Source organism: Aedes aegypti, chromosome 2 (assembly GCF_002204515.2).
Source record: "Aedes aegypti strain LVP_AGWG chromosome 2, AaegL5.0 Primary Assembly, whole genome shotgun sequence".
In the NCBI taxonomy this organism is placed as follows: Eukaryota; Metazoa; Arthropoda; class Insecta; order Diptera; family Culicidae; genus Aedes; species Aedes aegypti.
Genome location: NC_035108.1, coordinates 92,347,179 through 92,364,235, shown reverse-complemented (window position 1 = coordinate 92,364,235; position 17,057 = coordinate 92,347,179). Strand labels below are relative to the sequence as shown.

General features: G+C 37.9%; 1 protein-coding gene across 1 annotated transcript; it reads right to left on the bottom strand.

Annotated features, from left to right (window-relative positions):
- Positions 1–1,165: 1,165 nt before the first annotated feature.
- On the bottom strand, positions 1,166–15,958 carry LOC5574706. Its single transcript, XM_001661553.2, has 5 exons — positions 15,828–15,958; positions 4,726–5,158; positions 2,557–2,683; positions 2,179–2,493; positions 1,166–1,989 (listed from the first exon to the last, which is right to left on the bottom strand). The coding sequence occupies exons 2-5, from the start codon at positions 5,148–5,150 to the stop codon at positions 1,291–1,293; spliced, it is 1,566 nt and encodes a 521-aa protein (XP_001661603.1). The 5' UTR covers positions 5,151–5,158; positions 15,828–15,958; the 3' UTR covers positions 1,166–1,290.
- Between the last annotated feature and the right edge of the window lie 1,099 nt (positions 15,959–17,057).

The window sequence follows — 17,057 nt, the reverse complement described above, 5'->3', positions numbered from 1 at the left end:
TGTTTTTTCTCGGTAAAAGGCACGGTGTTCATTTTATCACCCCTGTTCATTTTACCACCACTTCCCCTATGACAAATATTCAGCGAGCTGACTTATTTGTGTGATAGTTGTAAATCCGATATTGGATACCTCTAGATTTCTTTTTGAATGGGTTACAATCATTAATGAATATATTTTCGGAAATGCAATGAAAAATTTCAAAAACATTCATTTGGCTCACTTTTTTTGCATGGTGTGCATTTCACCATCAACAGCTGTTAATTTTACCCACATAGTGCAGGTAAAATGAACATTTGCATCGTTTTTTTTTTGTTAGCAATAAAAATATGTGAAATTTTAGCAATTTTAGTCTAAATTCGTGTCGCTGCTATAGATAACATGCCTACTTTAGATGCTGTGAGATAGAACTATACAAATTCCTCGTTTTTCTATCAGAAACAAGACGATATCGTTCAGGTGTTCATTTTACCACCACTTTCCTTACTTGTTAAATACTGAAACTGGATTTCAGAACTTGTTAAATACTGAAACTGAAACTGATTTCAGGAGTCTGAATTTTCAGAACATTCTGTGATTCTTGACACATTGGGGTAGAGAGCTATATGCTCCTTTTACGCTCATGCGTTTTGAAGTACCCTTTCAAGGGCACTGTTTCAACGCATAGTAGTATGGAGCTACAACATGTTCTCATTTCATTCATTCCTCTCATCTATCCCTTTCCTATCCTTCCCCATCGGATGGATGATGGAGGGCTCAAATATGGGGATGACACAAATCTCCCAACTCGCGGACAACGTGTATCTAGAACCGCCCTTCCAATACCTGACATATTCAATCTTGGGAACCGTGATCTTCTTCTTCTTTCTGGCGTTACGTCCCCACTGGGACAGAGCCTGCTTCTCAGCTTAGTGTTCTTATGAGCACTTCCACAGTTATTAACTGAGAGCTTACTATGCCAATGACCATTTTTGCATGTGTATATCGTGTGGCAGGTACGAAGATACTCTATGCCCTGGGAAGTCGAGAAAATTTCCAACCCGAAAAGATCCTCGACCGGTGGGATTCGAACCCACGACCCTCAGCTTGGTCATGCTGAATAGCTGCGCGTTTACCGCTACGGCTATCTGGGAACAGTGATATTCATTTCATAAATGAGCATAGTTTGTAAATATAATCTAACTAACATATATTTAAGATTTGGTCTTTTAAACAAACTGTATGACACTCCACTGAATGTTTAAGGATTTAAAAACTAAATGACACAAACGATTTCTTCTATCACTCGATTCGTCACTCAAAGCTATGCCACACCGGAATGGCCGAGCCTTTGTAAGCGATCATCTTCCTCCACTGGTCCTGTTTGACTTGATTTGAGTTGGGCGCATTCGGACCCAAAAACAGCTGCCCCAAATACACCTTCTTCCCCATTTTATTCTTGGCTGCCAAAGCGACCCGAATCGAAATGTGATCCAGGTTGCTCTCGCTGGTCAATGGCAACACAATTGTGCAATCGTCTGGATTCCATCTCGTGGACAACGCCGGTCGGAATGGTTCCGATTTCCACGTCGCCGACAAAATCTCATGTTCCAGAACCGTCGCTTTGAGATAGATTTTTTCGCTGATCCTCTCGAACTCTTCCTTCACCTTGATACCGCAGCGAATCTTGGCGGTGGAGATCTTCAGACACAAACCTTGTTGATTTTTCTCTTTGTTTTTGACACTTTTCACGATCTTTTTCACTCCTTTGAAGCTGAATCGACTTTTGTTCGCGTTGGAGGCCGGTATCGGTGATCCACACGCCGGTTGTTCCTTTTTGAACCGGAATGGATTGCTCAGCGAAGACGACGAGGAAGCAGAACTTGGGGAGTACGGGCCCTCGATGTTGAACGAAAGGTCTTCCTGGGAGGTTTTTTCGCTGTCCAGGTGCACCTCGGTGTAGTCACACAGGTGCAGGGTCACTTCCACCTGTCCTTTTGGGCTTTGGAATATCTGGAAACGAAATTGTCTATTAACGCTCATATCACTTGCAAATTCAAATCTTGAAATTTTAACCGATGTTCGATTTTCCTACTATTTTGGAACTTAAATTTATTTCCAATCTGTTTAAAAATATAAGAAAGTTTAAAAATGAGGGTCGTATTGACCCCATAAACCAGACAAAGGGTTAAGGGCTCTTACCACGGTGCGTGTTTCCACCGGTTGCGTCACAGTGATGTCCTTGATTGGCAGCCACATTTCTTCTGTTTGGTACAATCGTCCCCGGCAGAGCTCCTGGAAGGCCTTCGGGTCCAGGAAGTACGTTACCGAGCCGATGTTCCGTTGACTTTCGCTGGTGGTCAGTTTTTTCAGGTTTTGCTTCTGGTCGAAGTTGGCCGTTTTGGAATCGGGTGGTTCCACATCTTTGACTAGTTTTCCGATGACCGGTTTGTCTTTGAGCCTCTGGCTGCCCTGCCGAATGAAGGTCATCGTTTTGTGCTTTAACGTGGATTGGAACTGTGAAAGGAAATTTGTTAGAAATCTTTATTCTTGGATTTTGAATGGCAAAGTAAATGTTACCCCTGGTGGTAGCTCCAAGAGAGCAAACACTGTGAACACGACAAAGTTGCCGTGAAACAGCTTCTCTGGTGGTGTTTCTTCCGGTTTCCCTTTGTGAGACTGGTTTTTCTTCACGCGAAATGAAGATCTATTGAATGTTTGAAAAATATTGAAATTTAGAAATGAGAAGATTTTTTTTGCATGATTACCAAACTCAATAATAGTTACAAGGTAATTTAATTTGTAAACATTTATTCAATATCCTTTGAACTTACAAATGAACTCAAAAACAGAATTGCGTGTACAAATACTCAAAGTAGGTAGTAAACATAACTTTAAATATCTTAGTAAATAATTAAAACATCGGCCTACAATTTCAATAGGGTATTCTATCTATATAAGAAAACATGTGAAAAAAAAATTCAGTCAAAAGAAGATGGTTCAAGCGACCTTGAAAGGGCATTCACGAATTTCACGCAAAAAGGTTGTATTTTTTGGCATAAACCGTTAAACGTTGAAGGACATCCAGAACTACCCTGTTTTCTCTTTAATGTTAATGAAAGCTCCAGATATAAGATATAAGTAATTATCAAATCTCCTAGATACAAGAAATTATCATTAGGACACCGGGTCACAAAGTAGAGCTGACACTTTTAAATAAAAAAAATATAACTTCAACCACAAAATTATCCAAAAATATTTAGTATTTAATGCAATGATTATGATGCGGAACCACAAATCGGTTGAAAATCAATTTTCTGGATTAAAACTAACCTGGAGGCAATATTGAAAGCATGTCTACGAAAAATGTCGAAAGTTGGTTTTAATCATGTTTTCAGTGGCACAGTGACCTGTCACTATGGTTTCCTGAATATGTACTTCATTTTTCGAGGTTCTGGGAATGATCGCGGGACAATTTTCAAATAAACGTTAAGGTGTCCATACTGCCCCATGTGGGTGTCCACTTTTCCCCGCTAGCTTGATGGTACCTACAAAATACAAGCTTTTTTTAAACCTTTGTTTTTGGAAACAAAATATTTTTTTCCAAATTATGCAACAATGTTCAACAAATGCTTAAGAGCTTTGAAAAGCACACTGCCAAGGATGGAAAAAAATCAGCTCTAACGACAAACAACACGGTATTCGAATGGTCCAAGAGGGCCGTCGCTCTTGCAGCAACATGATTTCAACACCTCACCACGCGCGCTAATCATAGATATATCGTGCATCTGATGAACTGTTTATCGTAGGACAAAGGGTTTGTCGGATATTGTAACATGTTGCGATTAAGGTGATTATAGAACGAAGCCACACCTCAAATTTTCAAGAGCACGAGACTTGAGAACCAAACAGCGTTCTGCGTTGAAAATTTATCCCATTGGTCAGCGCCAGCTAGCAAGTAATTTGATTGATTTTCAACGCGAACTGTTGTTAGATTCTCCAGTCTTGTGCACTTGAAAATTCGAAGTTTGGCTTCGTTTTATAATCACCTTAAGGCTAAGTAGCCCGTCATTCGTTTTTGCATCAATGATGACTTTTCAGCTTACATTTCAAAGTGATAAACCTCAGTCTTGATAGTTTATTTTGATTTGATAAAGTATCACTGTGCGCGCTAACATGCATAAAGTATGCTGATACTTTTTCAGCTGTGTCAGTGCAAAACCAACTGATTTTCTTTGATTCGAAATCGTAAGATGAATTAGCAACAATCATCAACGACGCGTACAAATTTCAATGACGGCCTACTTCGCCTTAATGTGAATCAATTTAAAATTCAAGGATAAATTTTCTCACATTTCATGCATCATTGACTTTCAGATTAAAAACGACAAGCTAGGTGACAAATCGTGGAGTGCAACCAGAAAAATCCTCCAGAATTATGACTTTGATTCGCGAACAATTTATCGTCAGCTCACATGCCGACCAATTCATTTTTCGCGGAGCGGAGTTTGTTGTGATGGCTTGACGACTAAGGGTTTATCGTTGTTGCTAGGATCGCACGACAAAGAACAACCGCGATGCATCATTTGTTTTTTCATGATCACTAGATTTCCATCCTTGCACACTGCACATAAAAAACAGTATAATATTCATATCTTTACTGTCTAAATTGGCAAATTCCTTAGGGTGTCCATACTGCCCCGTGTCCCCCTAATCAATCTAATATATTAGATTAGTGAGTATACTTACTTGTGACTAGAAACCAGGGGAAACCGGAACGTCTCTCCGAACATGGGCCACGAGGTGGTCTGAATGGACGAGTCGAACTTGGCCGTGCCGGGAAACAGTTTGATCTTTATCATGTACCCCTCGACGCTTTTCAGCCCAAAGCTGCCCGGTAGATGGCGTGCTCCAACCAGATGAACTTGCAACTCCGGAACAGCCGCCGCTGAATTTCCATTCGCTGATGGCGGCGGCGGCGATGATGACGACTGTCGATTGTTGTTCTCCCCATCGGCTTCTGTGTTGCTGTAGCTAAAGCTCGAACCTGGATCAAGCACTAGCTTGAAGCCGACTACGGGCTCTAGCCGCTCGTTGTTGTTGGCTTTGGACGCTTTTGCTCCATCGGTGGAGATTGCCGTTGGATGGTGGAGCAAGTTTTTCAGTTTGTTCATTGCGCGAACTAGAAGGGGGAAATACGAGAATGATGTCAATGATGTCTAGTTGCTCACTCGCTGAAATAAAGTTACACAAAATCGGGCTCTTCGGGACCAAGTGTTATTTTCATATATTCTGAAAATTAGATTTTGTGTAATTTTCTGCTTACTTTTGTTAATTTTTACAACGTACAAAGATGCTTATTATTGCAGAGTTCCTTTATGTGCAATACTGGGTAGATGTACCGATTTTGGCTATAGTTAAAGGTTACTATTTATCCTGAGTAAGCAGTACATCTCTTGATTTTGAGATTCTTTTCAGGAATTCTGATTTATTTTTTATATTTCAAGATTTGTCCTGCATGCCGAACTCCACGAAATGTTAAAGATAATTTGAATTTATGAAAACATTAATTTTGTCAGAATGAAAGAAATCTCCGAAAATTTTTTAGCAGATTCTTAGTAAAACGACAATTGGAGGAATCCTAGCGACATTCCCTTGCATTTTCAATAAATCTTTGAAAAGGTTTTTAGCGGATGTTAAATCACTTTTTCTTCTTATTGGCATTACGTCCATACAAGGACAGAGCCTGCTTCTCGGCTAGTGTTCAAGGAGCATTTCCACAGTTAATTGAGAGCTTTCTTCGCCAAAGTTGCCATTTTTCGCATTCGTATATCGTGTAGCAAGTTTCTCGAGGTTTTCCGGGAAATACGACAGATAATTTAAAGAGCTGGAGAAATTACAATCAATGTATTTTTAATTATAAATATGAGGAAAAAATGACATTTCAGTTTCACTTAGCGCCGACTAAGTCAGAGTGGGCCAAGTCACAAGTCATATTTTGAGAAAAGTCTAACACTTTGTAATGTTTTGAGTCGCTAAAATTTTGGTTCAATATTTCTACTCATCTTTGTGTTACTATCAAACAATATAATATGAAGTTGTAATCATGGAAAAACATTATCCAAAACTCTAATAGAACGATTTTTTGATGGGCAATGTGTACTTGGTCCACTCTGACTAAACTAAAGACCACCGTTTAGTGATTTGGTTCACTCTGACTGAACAATTTCTAAGAAAATAACAGTCATTTAATGCTTGCATGGTTGAACTGGGTGCCTATCTCTGAGATAAACAGATTATGAATATCCTTCGATATCAGTATCGTAAATACTTCAATAATCTAATCTTCAATCACAAAATCAGTGGCATTACAATAGCTTTAAAATGAAAGTTTTGCAGGGTCAGGGTTGTGAAGATGAGAAATATTCAAATATGTGTTCAATCAGAGTGGACCAAGTGAAAATCTTCAGTACCGGCCAAAATATACTGGTCCGATAAGCGGGTTTTAGGACATTTCATACAGACACCATAGAACTACCAAATACTTCTATTGGACTCTGAAAACGACTCAAAAAATGCAATAATCATTCAGTTTATTGGTTTTCGACACTTGGTCCGCTCTGTCTGCACAGAAATTGTTGCAATTTCTGACCACCCATCCAAATACGGTAAATGGTCGAAAATCTAAATCAAATGCTTCGAATTAAGTAATATTTATGAATTTCTATTGATTAATGAGAAGAAGAATCATTCGATGTGTAAAAATCTTAAAAATCATGATGGTAATAAATCTTCGAGCTGTTTAGTAGAATACCGAGCTGTTTAGTAGATAAAAAAAACCGAATTTAGTACTTGTTTAGTAGCTTCTAGATTGAAAATAATTTAAAAATTTGAATTTTGATTTCACAGTATAACAGTTAGTCGAAACGGAGCTAAAATAGTATTCACATTGAACATAGAGGGTAGCACAGGAGGGAATTATACAAAGACAAGCACACTCATGTTTTATTTATAGACATTTAACGCTAAGAATCAAAACACAACCAGAAAAACGTAACAGTTGAAATAAAATCTGTAGGTAGCAGAACAGAGTGTCTGTTTGAAATGAAACTTTTTCAATAAAAAGAAACCCACTGGATCCGGCCAAAGTGTTGATTTTCATGAACATTTTTTGGTCCTTCGAGCCGGACCCAGCGTTTAGAGACCAAGTTTGCGGAGATTTAACGGTTCGAGTGCTCCAAACGTTGAACTACGGACAATACGCATACGGATAATACGCATGCCTCCGGTCAGAGATCAGTGACCAGATACGCAGTTCAGTGACCTGTAAACAATTTCCTGAAGTGATCGAGAAGAATTGCGTCGTGCAACAGTGAGGGCCAATTGCTGCTATAGATCTGTAGAGAGTATGACGAAAAACGAAGATCGGGAGCTGTTAATCGCGAAGTTGCAGCATCGCGTTGTTAATTTCATGGAGTCCTTGACTCTTCTAGAAGAGTTCGCCATGAACTTGAAACCTGGAGCTAATATTGAAGAAGTCAATGTTCGGTTGATAAAGTTGGAGGAGCATTTCCGGCAGTTTTTCGATATGGTAGCAGAGTTAGAATCATACTCCACTGAAACTGCTCCAATTTCTATGAAAAGGGACCGACATTGCTTTGAGAATCGGTATTATGCTGTATTCGTGAAAGCTTCACTGTAGCGGTTATCAATCGACAAGAAATTGCGAAAATTGATAAACTACAATATCTTAAGGGATTGATGGACGGAGATGCGGCAAGGTTGGTCGGTCAATTGAGCTAAGCAACGAAGGATTTGCAAGAGCATGGAAGGTGTTGTGTCAGCGGTATGAAAGCAAACGGCGGTTAATTTTGAGTCACTTGAAGAGCCTTTATGATACTGAACCGATGGTCAACGAAACGAGTAAAGAGCTATTGCGAGTTGTGGACACATTCGAGGAGCATATTTCGGGCCTAAGGAAGCTCGGCGAACCAGATGAACAATGGAGTTCCAGTCTGGAAAATGATTTGTATATTCGGTTGCATTCAAACACTAGGATGGAATGGGATCGTCACTGTAATGCGATTGATACAAAAGATTACGATGTCCAATCGTCAGAGATGGGGATTAGTAACTGCCAAGAAATGCCGAAATACAGTGATATGTCCAGCTTTCTTCAAGGATATGCAACGGTTTTACAGTCAACAGGCAACTATACAAGTACTACTGAGTCCTGTGCGTTTCACGGCGGCCGGCGTTAGCAACAACACAACAATGAATAACAGTACAAGCAACGAGGAAGAGACAACGAATAAGTGGAGAGTCAAACAATAAGGATACAAGCAACAAGGACGAAACAACGAATAAATGAAGAGTCAAATATCAAAGAAAACAAGTGGTGAGGCAAAAGGTAACAACGAAGAGACAATGAATACGAGGAGAGACATGCAAACAGTAAGAATAAATACATAAGTGGCGAGACAAACTACAAAAATAAATGAATTGAAAGGTGGTGAGACAAACAGAGAACAGACAATTAAGAAGTAGAGAGACAAAAATAGAGTGAATTGATTGTGAGGCAAACAATACAGAAAAATAGATAAATGAACTGTAAAGAACAAAACATTCATGAAAGGGTCATTCAGAGAGTAGAAGACATTTGATTAGAAAACATTAGAGGAGGAAATAACAAGATTTCGTTACAAAAATCAAGTTGAATTTGAAACATTAGGCAGTTTTAGTATATTTGTTTGGTATAATTAGGTCAAAATATAGGCGACCGGTATGTTTAGTAGCTTCTAGATTAAAAATAATTTAAAAATTTGAATTTTGTTTTCACAGTATAACAGTTAGTCGAAACGGAGCTATAATAGTATTCACATTGAACATAGAGGGTAGCACAGGAGGGAATAATACAAAGACAAGCACACTCATGTTTTATTTATAGACATTTAACGCTAAGAATCAAAACACAACCAGAAAAACGTAACAGTTGAAATAAAATCTGTAGGTAGCAGAACAGAGTGTCTGTTTGAAATGAAACTTTTTCAATAAAAAGAAACCCACTGGATCCGGCCAAAGTGTTGATTTTCATGAACAGTACTATACCATTTAATTCCACTAGAGTTTGTATCCTTTGACAGATACGCGTATTTCGACCTCAACTGTAGGCCGTCTTCAGTGTCATGTACTAGACTCGACTAAGTCTAGTACACGACACTGAAGACGGCCTTACAGTTGAGGTCTAAATACGCGTATCTGTTAAAGGATACAAACTCTAGTGGAATTAAATGGTATAGTACTAAATTCGTTTTTTCATCTACTCTTAAAAATCACTTAAAATATCCTTTAGTTCCTCGCATTCCTCAGAGCACTTATCATTTTCACTGTGATGGTAATAAGCACTTAGTCCACTCTGACTGCATGCTTTCATGGATTTTTATTGATCATCCAAAGTAAATTTGTTACATATCTGTCGCAATTTACAACATTCATCAAATCTGATCAAAGTGAAATGGAGGTAAGGTTATTTCGCATCTAATGAAAGAATAATTCAATTTTTCCAAGTTTTGTACTTGGTCCACTCTGACTTAACGCTGACCATTTGTGACTAACTCAACAACAGAACACAGTCTTAAAACTAATAAAAAAACGATTCGACTCAAATTCGGAATATTCAGAACAATTATTTTTGCACAGTGATTTCTCAAAAAAAAAAAATCATCATCCTGTGCAGATTCTTTTACAATACAAGTCCTCAAACAATAAATAAAAAAAAACCTTCGAAATGACTGGTGTTCGAATCATGAGTGAGATTCGGACTTTAAGACAAAATGAAACATACAGGAAAAATGTGAAAATTGCAAAATGTCGTGATTTTGAATCTCCAGGAGATGACGACTTTCTATGTTGATTGAATAGATTTGAAGAGTCTCTCAGCATTCAGCAATTCAGTAGAACTTATAATTCCCGGATTGCAGATTTTTGTTACTTAAGATATAGTCAAAATTATAACCTGACGTGTTTTCTAACTGTCGAAAATCTGTGTTTCTTTGGGAGTCATTATGTCAATGGATGATTTCAAGCTTTGTATTTCATCCTTACTGGTCTTGCAATATTATTCAAGTGGATTGTGCTTCTTTTCCCCGAACGTCGTTTCCTCGGTTCTCCGAACGCCAGTTCCCCGAAAGTGGTGTAGTTCAAATAAGTGCTATAAAAGTTTTTAGTTTCCTGCCTCTAGAACGATGAGCAATTAAAAGAAGGAGGTGTTTGGTTATTCTCGACTTTACACAAGAACCGCCAATCAAATAAAGAAGAGTGCATATCAGATGAACAATACGTTCACTACTCTGAAATGTATAAGGTCTTGACAATTATGACTGCCAAAAACTTTTCAGGGAAATGGGCTGATAGGTAAGCTAACAGATATGATGATAAGCAGTGCGCATCGTACCTTCGTGCTTTGCGTACATGAATTCTCTCTGCTCTTGGAAGTTTTCTTAAAAACTACCTAAAGCAATAAATCAGTACTTTTCAGTGCTACATAAACAGTACTTTTCAGTGCTAAAATTAAAAACGGTACTTTTCAGTGCTACTAAAACAGTACTTTTCAGCACTACTTTTTCTACTATTGATCCCTTTAAGATCCTTGTTTGGACCCGTGCCTTCGATTTTCGTTGGACCCGTTGGCGAAAGCTAGCGGTGGTAATCCTTCTTGGACACCGTCTTGGGAAAAAAACCTCTCGAAGGTCACGTCTTCTTTCGTTTATTAACTAAGCATGGTGTCAACAACTAACAAAAGGAAGGGTGAATCTCTGAATTCACTACTTCCTTCCAAAAAAGTGGGTTTTAAAACGGTCACTACACGTGGCAAGAATGGAAGAAAGGACGCTTCCCCGGAATGCGAACTTTCTTCCAAAGGTGAAATGAATAATTGTATCGAAATGAGCAATCAGTTCGATGCTCTAGACAAATTTTCCGAACACCAAATCGAAGCAGCTTCTAGCCCAGGCTCTTTGATTAAAGTGAGGAAGCAAAGAGTGCCGCCTATCGTGGTCAGTTGTTCCGAATTTGGGGGATTTAGGCAGGAGATCTTGAACTCCATTAGGGGAATCAAGGTTTCCTTCCAAATCGCAAAAAAAGGAGACTGTCGCGTTTTGCCGGAAACTCTTAAAGATCGTGAACTTCTTCTCAGACATCTTGAAGAGAAGAAGCACAAATTTTTTCACTTATGACGACAAAACTGAACGTTTGTTCAAAGTTGTCTTGAAAGGTCTCTCAAGTGACTATAAGTCACCTGAAGAGATCAAAAATGGAATAAATGATTTACTTGGATTTTCCCCAGTCCAAGTAATCATTATGAAAAAGAGAACCCAATCTGGCATTGTTCGGAAAGGGCTTTCTCAAGAATTTTATTTAGTTCACTTTAACAAAAAAGAACTAAATAATATTAAAGCTTTAGAAAAAGCAAAACTTTTGTTCGATGTCCGTGTGACGTTGGAACATTTCCAGAAACCTGGAGGAAATTACCAGAACCCCACTCAGTGCCGTCGGTGCCAAAAGTGGGGTCATGGTACAAAAAATTGTCGCATGGATACCAGAAAGTTTTAATGCGCCAATTGCAAGGGCCCTCATAAAGCTTACTTTTGGGAATGCCCTTCACGCAAAAGGGTCATTGAGGCTCGTGCCAGGCAGATGAAAGATAATATCCGTTACGATAACGGTCGTTTCCGCAATTTGCCTGGTAGAGTATCGAACAATGCTCATTTTTCAGTTAACGATCGCTTGATCATGAATCATACCCATCAGGAAGATCATAATCATGCTCATTCACAAACTAATTTTAATCCGTCGGGTAGCCGTTCGAATCTTTCAATTTCGAATGTATCTACCCACGGTAAGTCCTTTGCCGATATCGTAGCAGGAAATTTGAACTCCTCCCCTGTTCGATCCATGGGTACCCATTCTACTTGTTTCAAATCAAATGGAAAAAACCCTACCGTCACAGGTAATTCCGCTTCTTCGTCTACCGGAAATTCTAATGGGAAATCACATGACATGTCTGCCTCTGATTTTAATTTTCTAACTGAACAATTGAATCTAATGATTGATGCAATGTTCAAAGCCACCACTATGACTGAAGCAGTCCAAGTAGGTGTAAAATTTACAAATCAAATTGTTATTGGATTACGTTTTTCTAATGGATCCAAATAATAATTTAAATATTTTAAATTGGAATGCTCGTTCTCTGAATGGTAAAGAGGACGAGCTGTTTAATTTTCTTACGGTTAATAACGTGCATATAGCAGTTATTTCCGAAACGTATTTAAAACCTGGATCTAAACTCAAAAGAGATCCTAACTTTTTTGTTTATCGTAATGATCGACTTGATGGGGCATGTGGGGGAGTTGCAATCATCATTCATAGGCGTATAAAACATCAACTGTTTTCGTCATTTGAAACTAAAGTTTTTGAAACTTTTGGTGTTTCTGTTGAAACACAGTTTGGTAAATATACTTTCATAGCTGCCTATTTGCCTTTTCAATGCTTTGGATAGCAAGTAAATTTGCTCCAAACTGACTTGCGAAGATTGACTCGCAATAAGTCAAAAAATTTTGTCATTGGTGACTTTAATGCCAAACATCGGTCATGGAATAATTCTCAAAGTAATTCCAACGGCAGAATTTTATTTGATGAGTGCTCTTCAGGATATTTCTCAATTAAATACCCTGATAGCCCCACATGTTTTTCCTCTTCTAGAAATCCATCTACCGACTCTAGTCATCTTTGTAGCCAACTGATTACTCATGCTGATTTTGATTCTGATCATGTCCCTGTTACATTTCAAATATCCCGTGAAGCGTAACATTTCTTTAGAAACTAAATTTGATATTGACAATGCTCTTGAAACTTTAACAAATTCCATTGTTGAAGCCCGGAGCATTGCAATTCCAAAATGTGGCAGGATTTGCAGAAAGAAATCAAGAAACGTTTTGCTCAATTAAGAATCAAAAATTTTGAAAATAAAATTTGTCAATTGGACCCTGGCTCTAAGCCCTTTTGGAAATTATCTAAAATCTTGAAAAAACCTCAGAAGCCAATACCGGCATTGAAAGAGGAAAACAAATTATTACTAACTAATTGCGAAAATGCTCAAAAACTTGCAATGCAGTTTGAAAGTGCGCACAATTTTATTTTAGGACTTACTAGTCCAATTGAAAATGAAGTTACTCAGGAGTTCGAAAATATTCTCAATCAAGAGAACGTCTTCGAAAATGCCTGGGAGACTGATTTGGAAGAAGTGAGAACTATTATTAAAAAAATTCAAAAACATGAAAGCTCCTGGCGATGATGGAATTTTCTACATCCTCATCAAGAAACTTCCAGAAAGTAGCTTATCATTTTTAGTTGATATATTTAACAAATGTTTTCAATTAGCATATTTTCCTGACAAATGGAAAAATGCTAAGGTTGTTCCAATTTTAAAACCAGACAAAAATCCTGCAGTAGCTTCTAGCTATCGTCCAATCAGTTTGCTACGCTCCATCAGTTAACTTTTTGAAAAGGTTATTTTGAACAAAATGATGGCCCACATCAACGAAAATTCAATTTTTGCCAATGAACAGTTCGGATTCCGCCATGGACATTCGACCACTCATCAACTCTTACGTGTATCAAATTTGATCCGTTCCAACAAATCTGAAGGCTATTCTAGACATAGAAAAAGCATTCGACAGTGTTTGGCATGAAGGTTTGATCGTAAAATTAAAAAAACTTTAATTTTCCAACATACATTGTTAGAATAATTCAAAGTTATCTGTCAAATCGTACACTTCAGGTTAATTATCAGATTTCCAGATCTGAAAGACTTCCTGTAAGAGCTGGTGTTCCTCAAGGCATCATTTTGGGACCAATATTATACAATATTTTCACATCTGACTTACCTGAGTTACCTCAGGGATGTCAAAAATCTTTGTTTGCGGATGACACAGGCCTATCCGCCAAAGGTCGAAGCCTGCGTGTCATCTGTAGTCGATTGCAAAAAAGTTTGGATATTTTTTATTCATACTTGCAAAAATGGAAGATTTCTCCTAATGCTTCCAAAACTCAACTAATAATATTCCCACAAAAACCAAAAGCTCTTTATTTGAAACCTTCAAGTAGACATGTTGTCACGATGAGAGGGATTCCAATAAATTGGTCAGATGAAGTTAAGTATCTAGGGCTCATGCTTGATAAGAATTTAACTTTTAAAAGTCACATTGAGGGCATTCAAGCCAAATGTAATAAATATGTAAAATGTCTTTATCCCCTTATTAATAGAAAATCAAAACTTTGTCTTAAGAACAAGCTTTTGATATTTAAACAAATTTCCAGCCATGTTGTATGCTGTACCAATATGGACTAGCTGTTGTAATACCAGGAAGAAAACTCTGCAGAGAATTCAAAATACAATTTTGAAAATGATTCTGAGGCTTCCTCTCTGGTATAGTACCAATGAGTTACATAGAATATCCAATGTTGAAACATTGGAACAAATGTCAAATAAAATAATTAAAAATTTCAGGCAAAAATCATTACAATCTTCTATTGCCACGATTAATGCGTTACATGTTTAGGTTAAGTTAGGTTAAGTATATTAAAAACGTTTTTTTATCTTATAAGTAGGTGAAAGCAACTCACCTGTAAAAAATCTGAACTGTTGTTAACAAAATGTTAATAAAACCTTAGATTTGTGTTACCAAATTAGGATGATAGTGTTGTCTAATAACACAGAACACCTAGATATAAGAAATAATGAATGTAATGTTTGGAATGGTACTAATAAAGAAAAAAAAATTGCTTCAATAGAAATTGGCTTAGAAAAGAATATCTTGTATTTTCATTTTTTAACACATTTTAAAGTGTATTCGAACTTATTGAACACCCTGTATTTGATTAATTGAGTATTTAAAAAATCTGTCCAAGATTTTATGCAATTTTGTTTTGAGTTGTTTGAGAATCCTAGCAATATTTTGGTATAATCCTACTGAAATCTAGACATTCGATTTGTGATTGTTTTGTAGAAACTGATGTTGTTTTAAATAACTGTTAACACCGGCACCGTGCATAAGGTGCTATAGTTAACTGTCTTCTAAATAAGTAATGACTCTTATTTAAGTTCAAGAATTTAATTGAGGCATTTTTAACATCTTCTGGAATGCTTCCAACATAATTTGTGAAACTCGATCGAAAACAAAAAACAATCTATAATGCTTATGTCTACGATATTTTTTTAATGACTGTCATTTCACAGGCGCCCTTTCTGGATATGTATTTTTAGAAATTTTTCTAAGTACGTCATGAAATTTGGCGCTCCCTAAAGGCTGGCGCCCTTGGCGGGGGCCAACCTGGCCAACCGCTTGCTACGGCACTGTATATTGTCTCCGCTCTGTGCACTAGTAGCAGACATAAAAGCTAGTTCAATTTAGGGCTCTTGAAGATGTGAATAGCACAAGTAGACTATTGTGACGGCCATCTTTGGAATCCGGGATGTTTTACCATTAATTAATTTGTCAAAATCTAGAAGAAAGATATTTCTGGGGTAGAGAGTCAGATCCTCCTATTCTTGGCACTTTTGATTCACTTCGGCAGAGGTTTTTTTTTTAAACTACTGGGCTTATATTCTGCCGCAATGTGCGTCGTATTTAAGTGCTTCTCATTGTACATTTTCAGACAATTCGACCAAGAAAAACCTCATATGCCAAAGTGAGTTATGGAAGTGACCAAGTAGCACTGCACTACTTTCTGGCGAACGGTTTTCTGCCAAATATTGCACATCGGGTTTTTCAGCATGAATTACAACTACACACCTGATGTATTGGCCCAGGAGAGCTCAATTTTGTGCAAAACGTACACAATTTTCTGTACCTTTGTCTTAGCGTGATACTGGGAAGCTGCGGGTTTGATGACTTCAGCTTGGGCTTCAAGCGGCAGAGACTGATGACCTCAGGTGGAGGGTTTTTGTTATGATCGATCGTTACTGATTACACGCGATTCTCATCAATCGACGGTGAATCATTCTGTTTGGGTGGTTGCTTCACGTCAAGTTTAGTGGGATCCGATGCGGAAGGTGATGATGGATGCTGCAATGATAGTAACAAAGGATTCGCATTTAGTGAGATCATATAGGTAGGACGTAATATCGGTTCAATGTTGTTTGTACAAATTAACTTCCTTCTTCTTCTTTCTGCATCATGCACTTTCACAGTTATTAACTGAGAGCTTTCTTTGCCAAAGTTGCCATTTTCGCATTCGTATATCATGTGGCACCATACGATGATACTCTATACCAAGGAAGGTCAAAGATATTTCCATTACGAAAAGATTCCGGACCGACCGGTATTCGAACGCAGACACCTTCACCATGGCTTCACTCTGTAGCCTCGGACGCTACCACTAGGCTAAGGAAGGCCCCCAAATTAACTTCCAATGTGGCCGGGAAAGTCGTTCCATAAACAGAAATAACCTCCAATCGATACATTTTATTGCATTCGCAAACTCGTCTAGACATTGGCATGCGACATCTTCCTACTCTCGGGGATGGTGCTTCTTCCTCGAGCTGGATGCTTATTGTGCAAAATGCCTTGCTCGTAATGCATAGGAGCATACATCGAGACGCGCATTAGTTTACTCCGATGCTATTTTTGATAGTTCAAAATGCGCCTCCCTTGCATCGTGGCGCAAAAATGGAACAGTTATAGTTTTGTACCTGAATCAAATTGTTTGCTCAGTCGTTGACAATTTAAAAAAACGTAATAACAATTAATTGGAAAAATAGAGCAATATGAGCAAGATATTCTATGCCTTAAGAAGCCGAGAAAATGTTCTTTTGTGTTACACAAATTTGATGCGTTCCAACAAATCTGAAGGCTAATCTACTGGTCTTACTCTTCTAGACATATAACAAGCAGTCGACAGTGTTTGGCATGATGGCTTGATTGTAAAATTAAAAGACTTAAATTTTCCAACATACATTGTTAGAATAATTCAAAGTTATCTGTCAAATCGTACACTTCAGGTTCCAAGTCAGCATTTTGGGA

Coding starts and splice junctions, on each gene's coding strand:
- LOC5574706 (XM_001661553.2), bottom strand. CDS start 5,150: ATGAACAAACTGAAAAACTTGCTCCACCATCCAACGGCAATCTCCACC. Junction 2,494..2,556: donor TCTTGGAGCTACCACCAGGG/GTAACATTTACT, acceptor TTCCTTTCACAG/TTCCAATCCACGTTAAAGCA. Junction 1,990..2,178: donor CGGTGGAAACACGCACCGTG/GTAAGAGCCCTT, acceptor TTTCGTTTCCAG/ATATTCCAAAGCCCAAAAGG.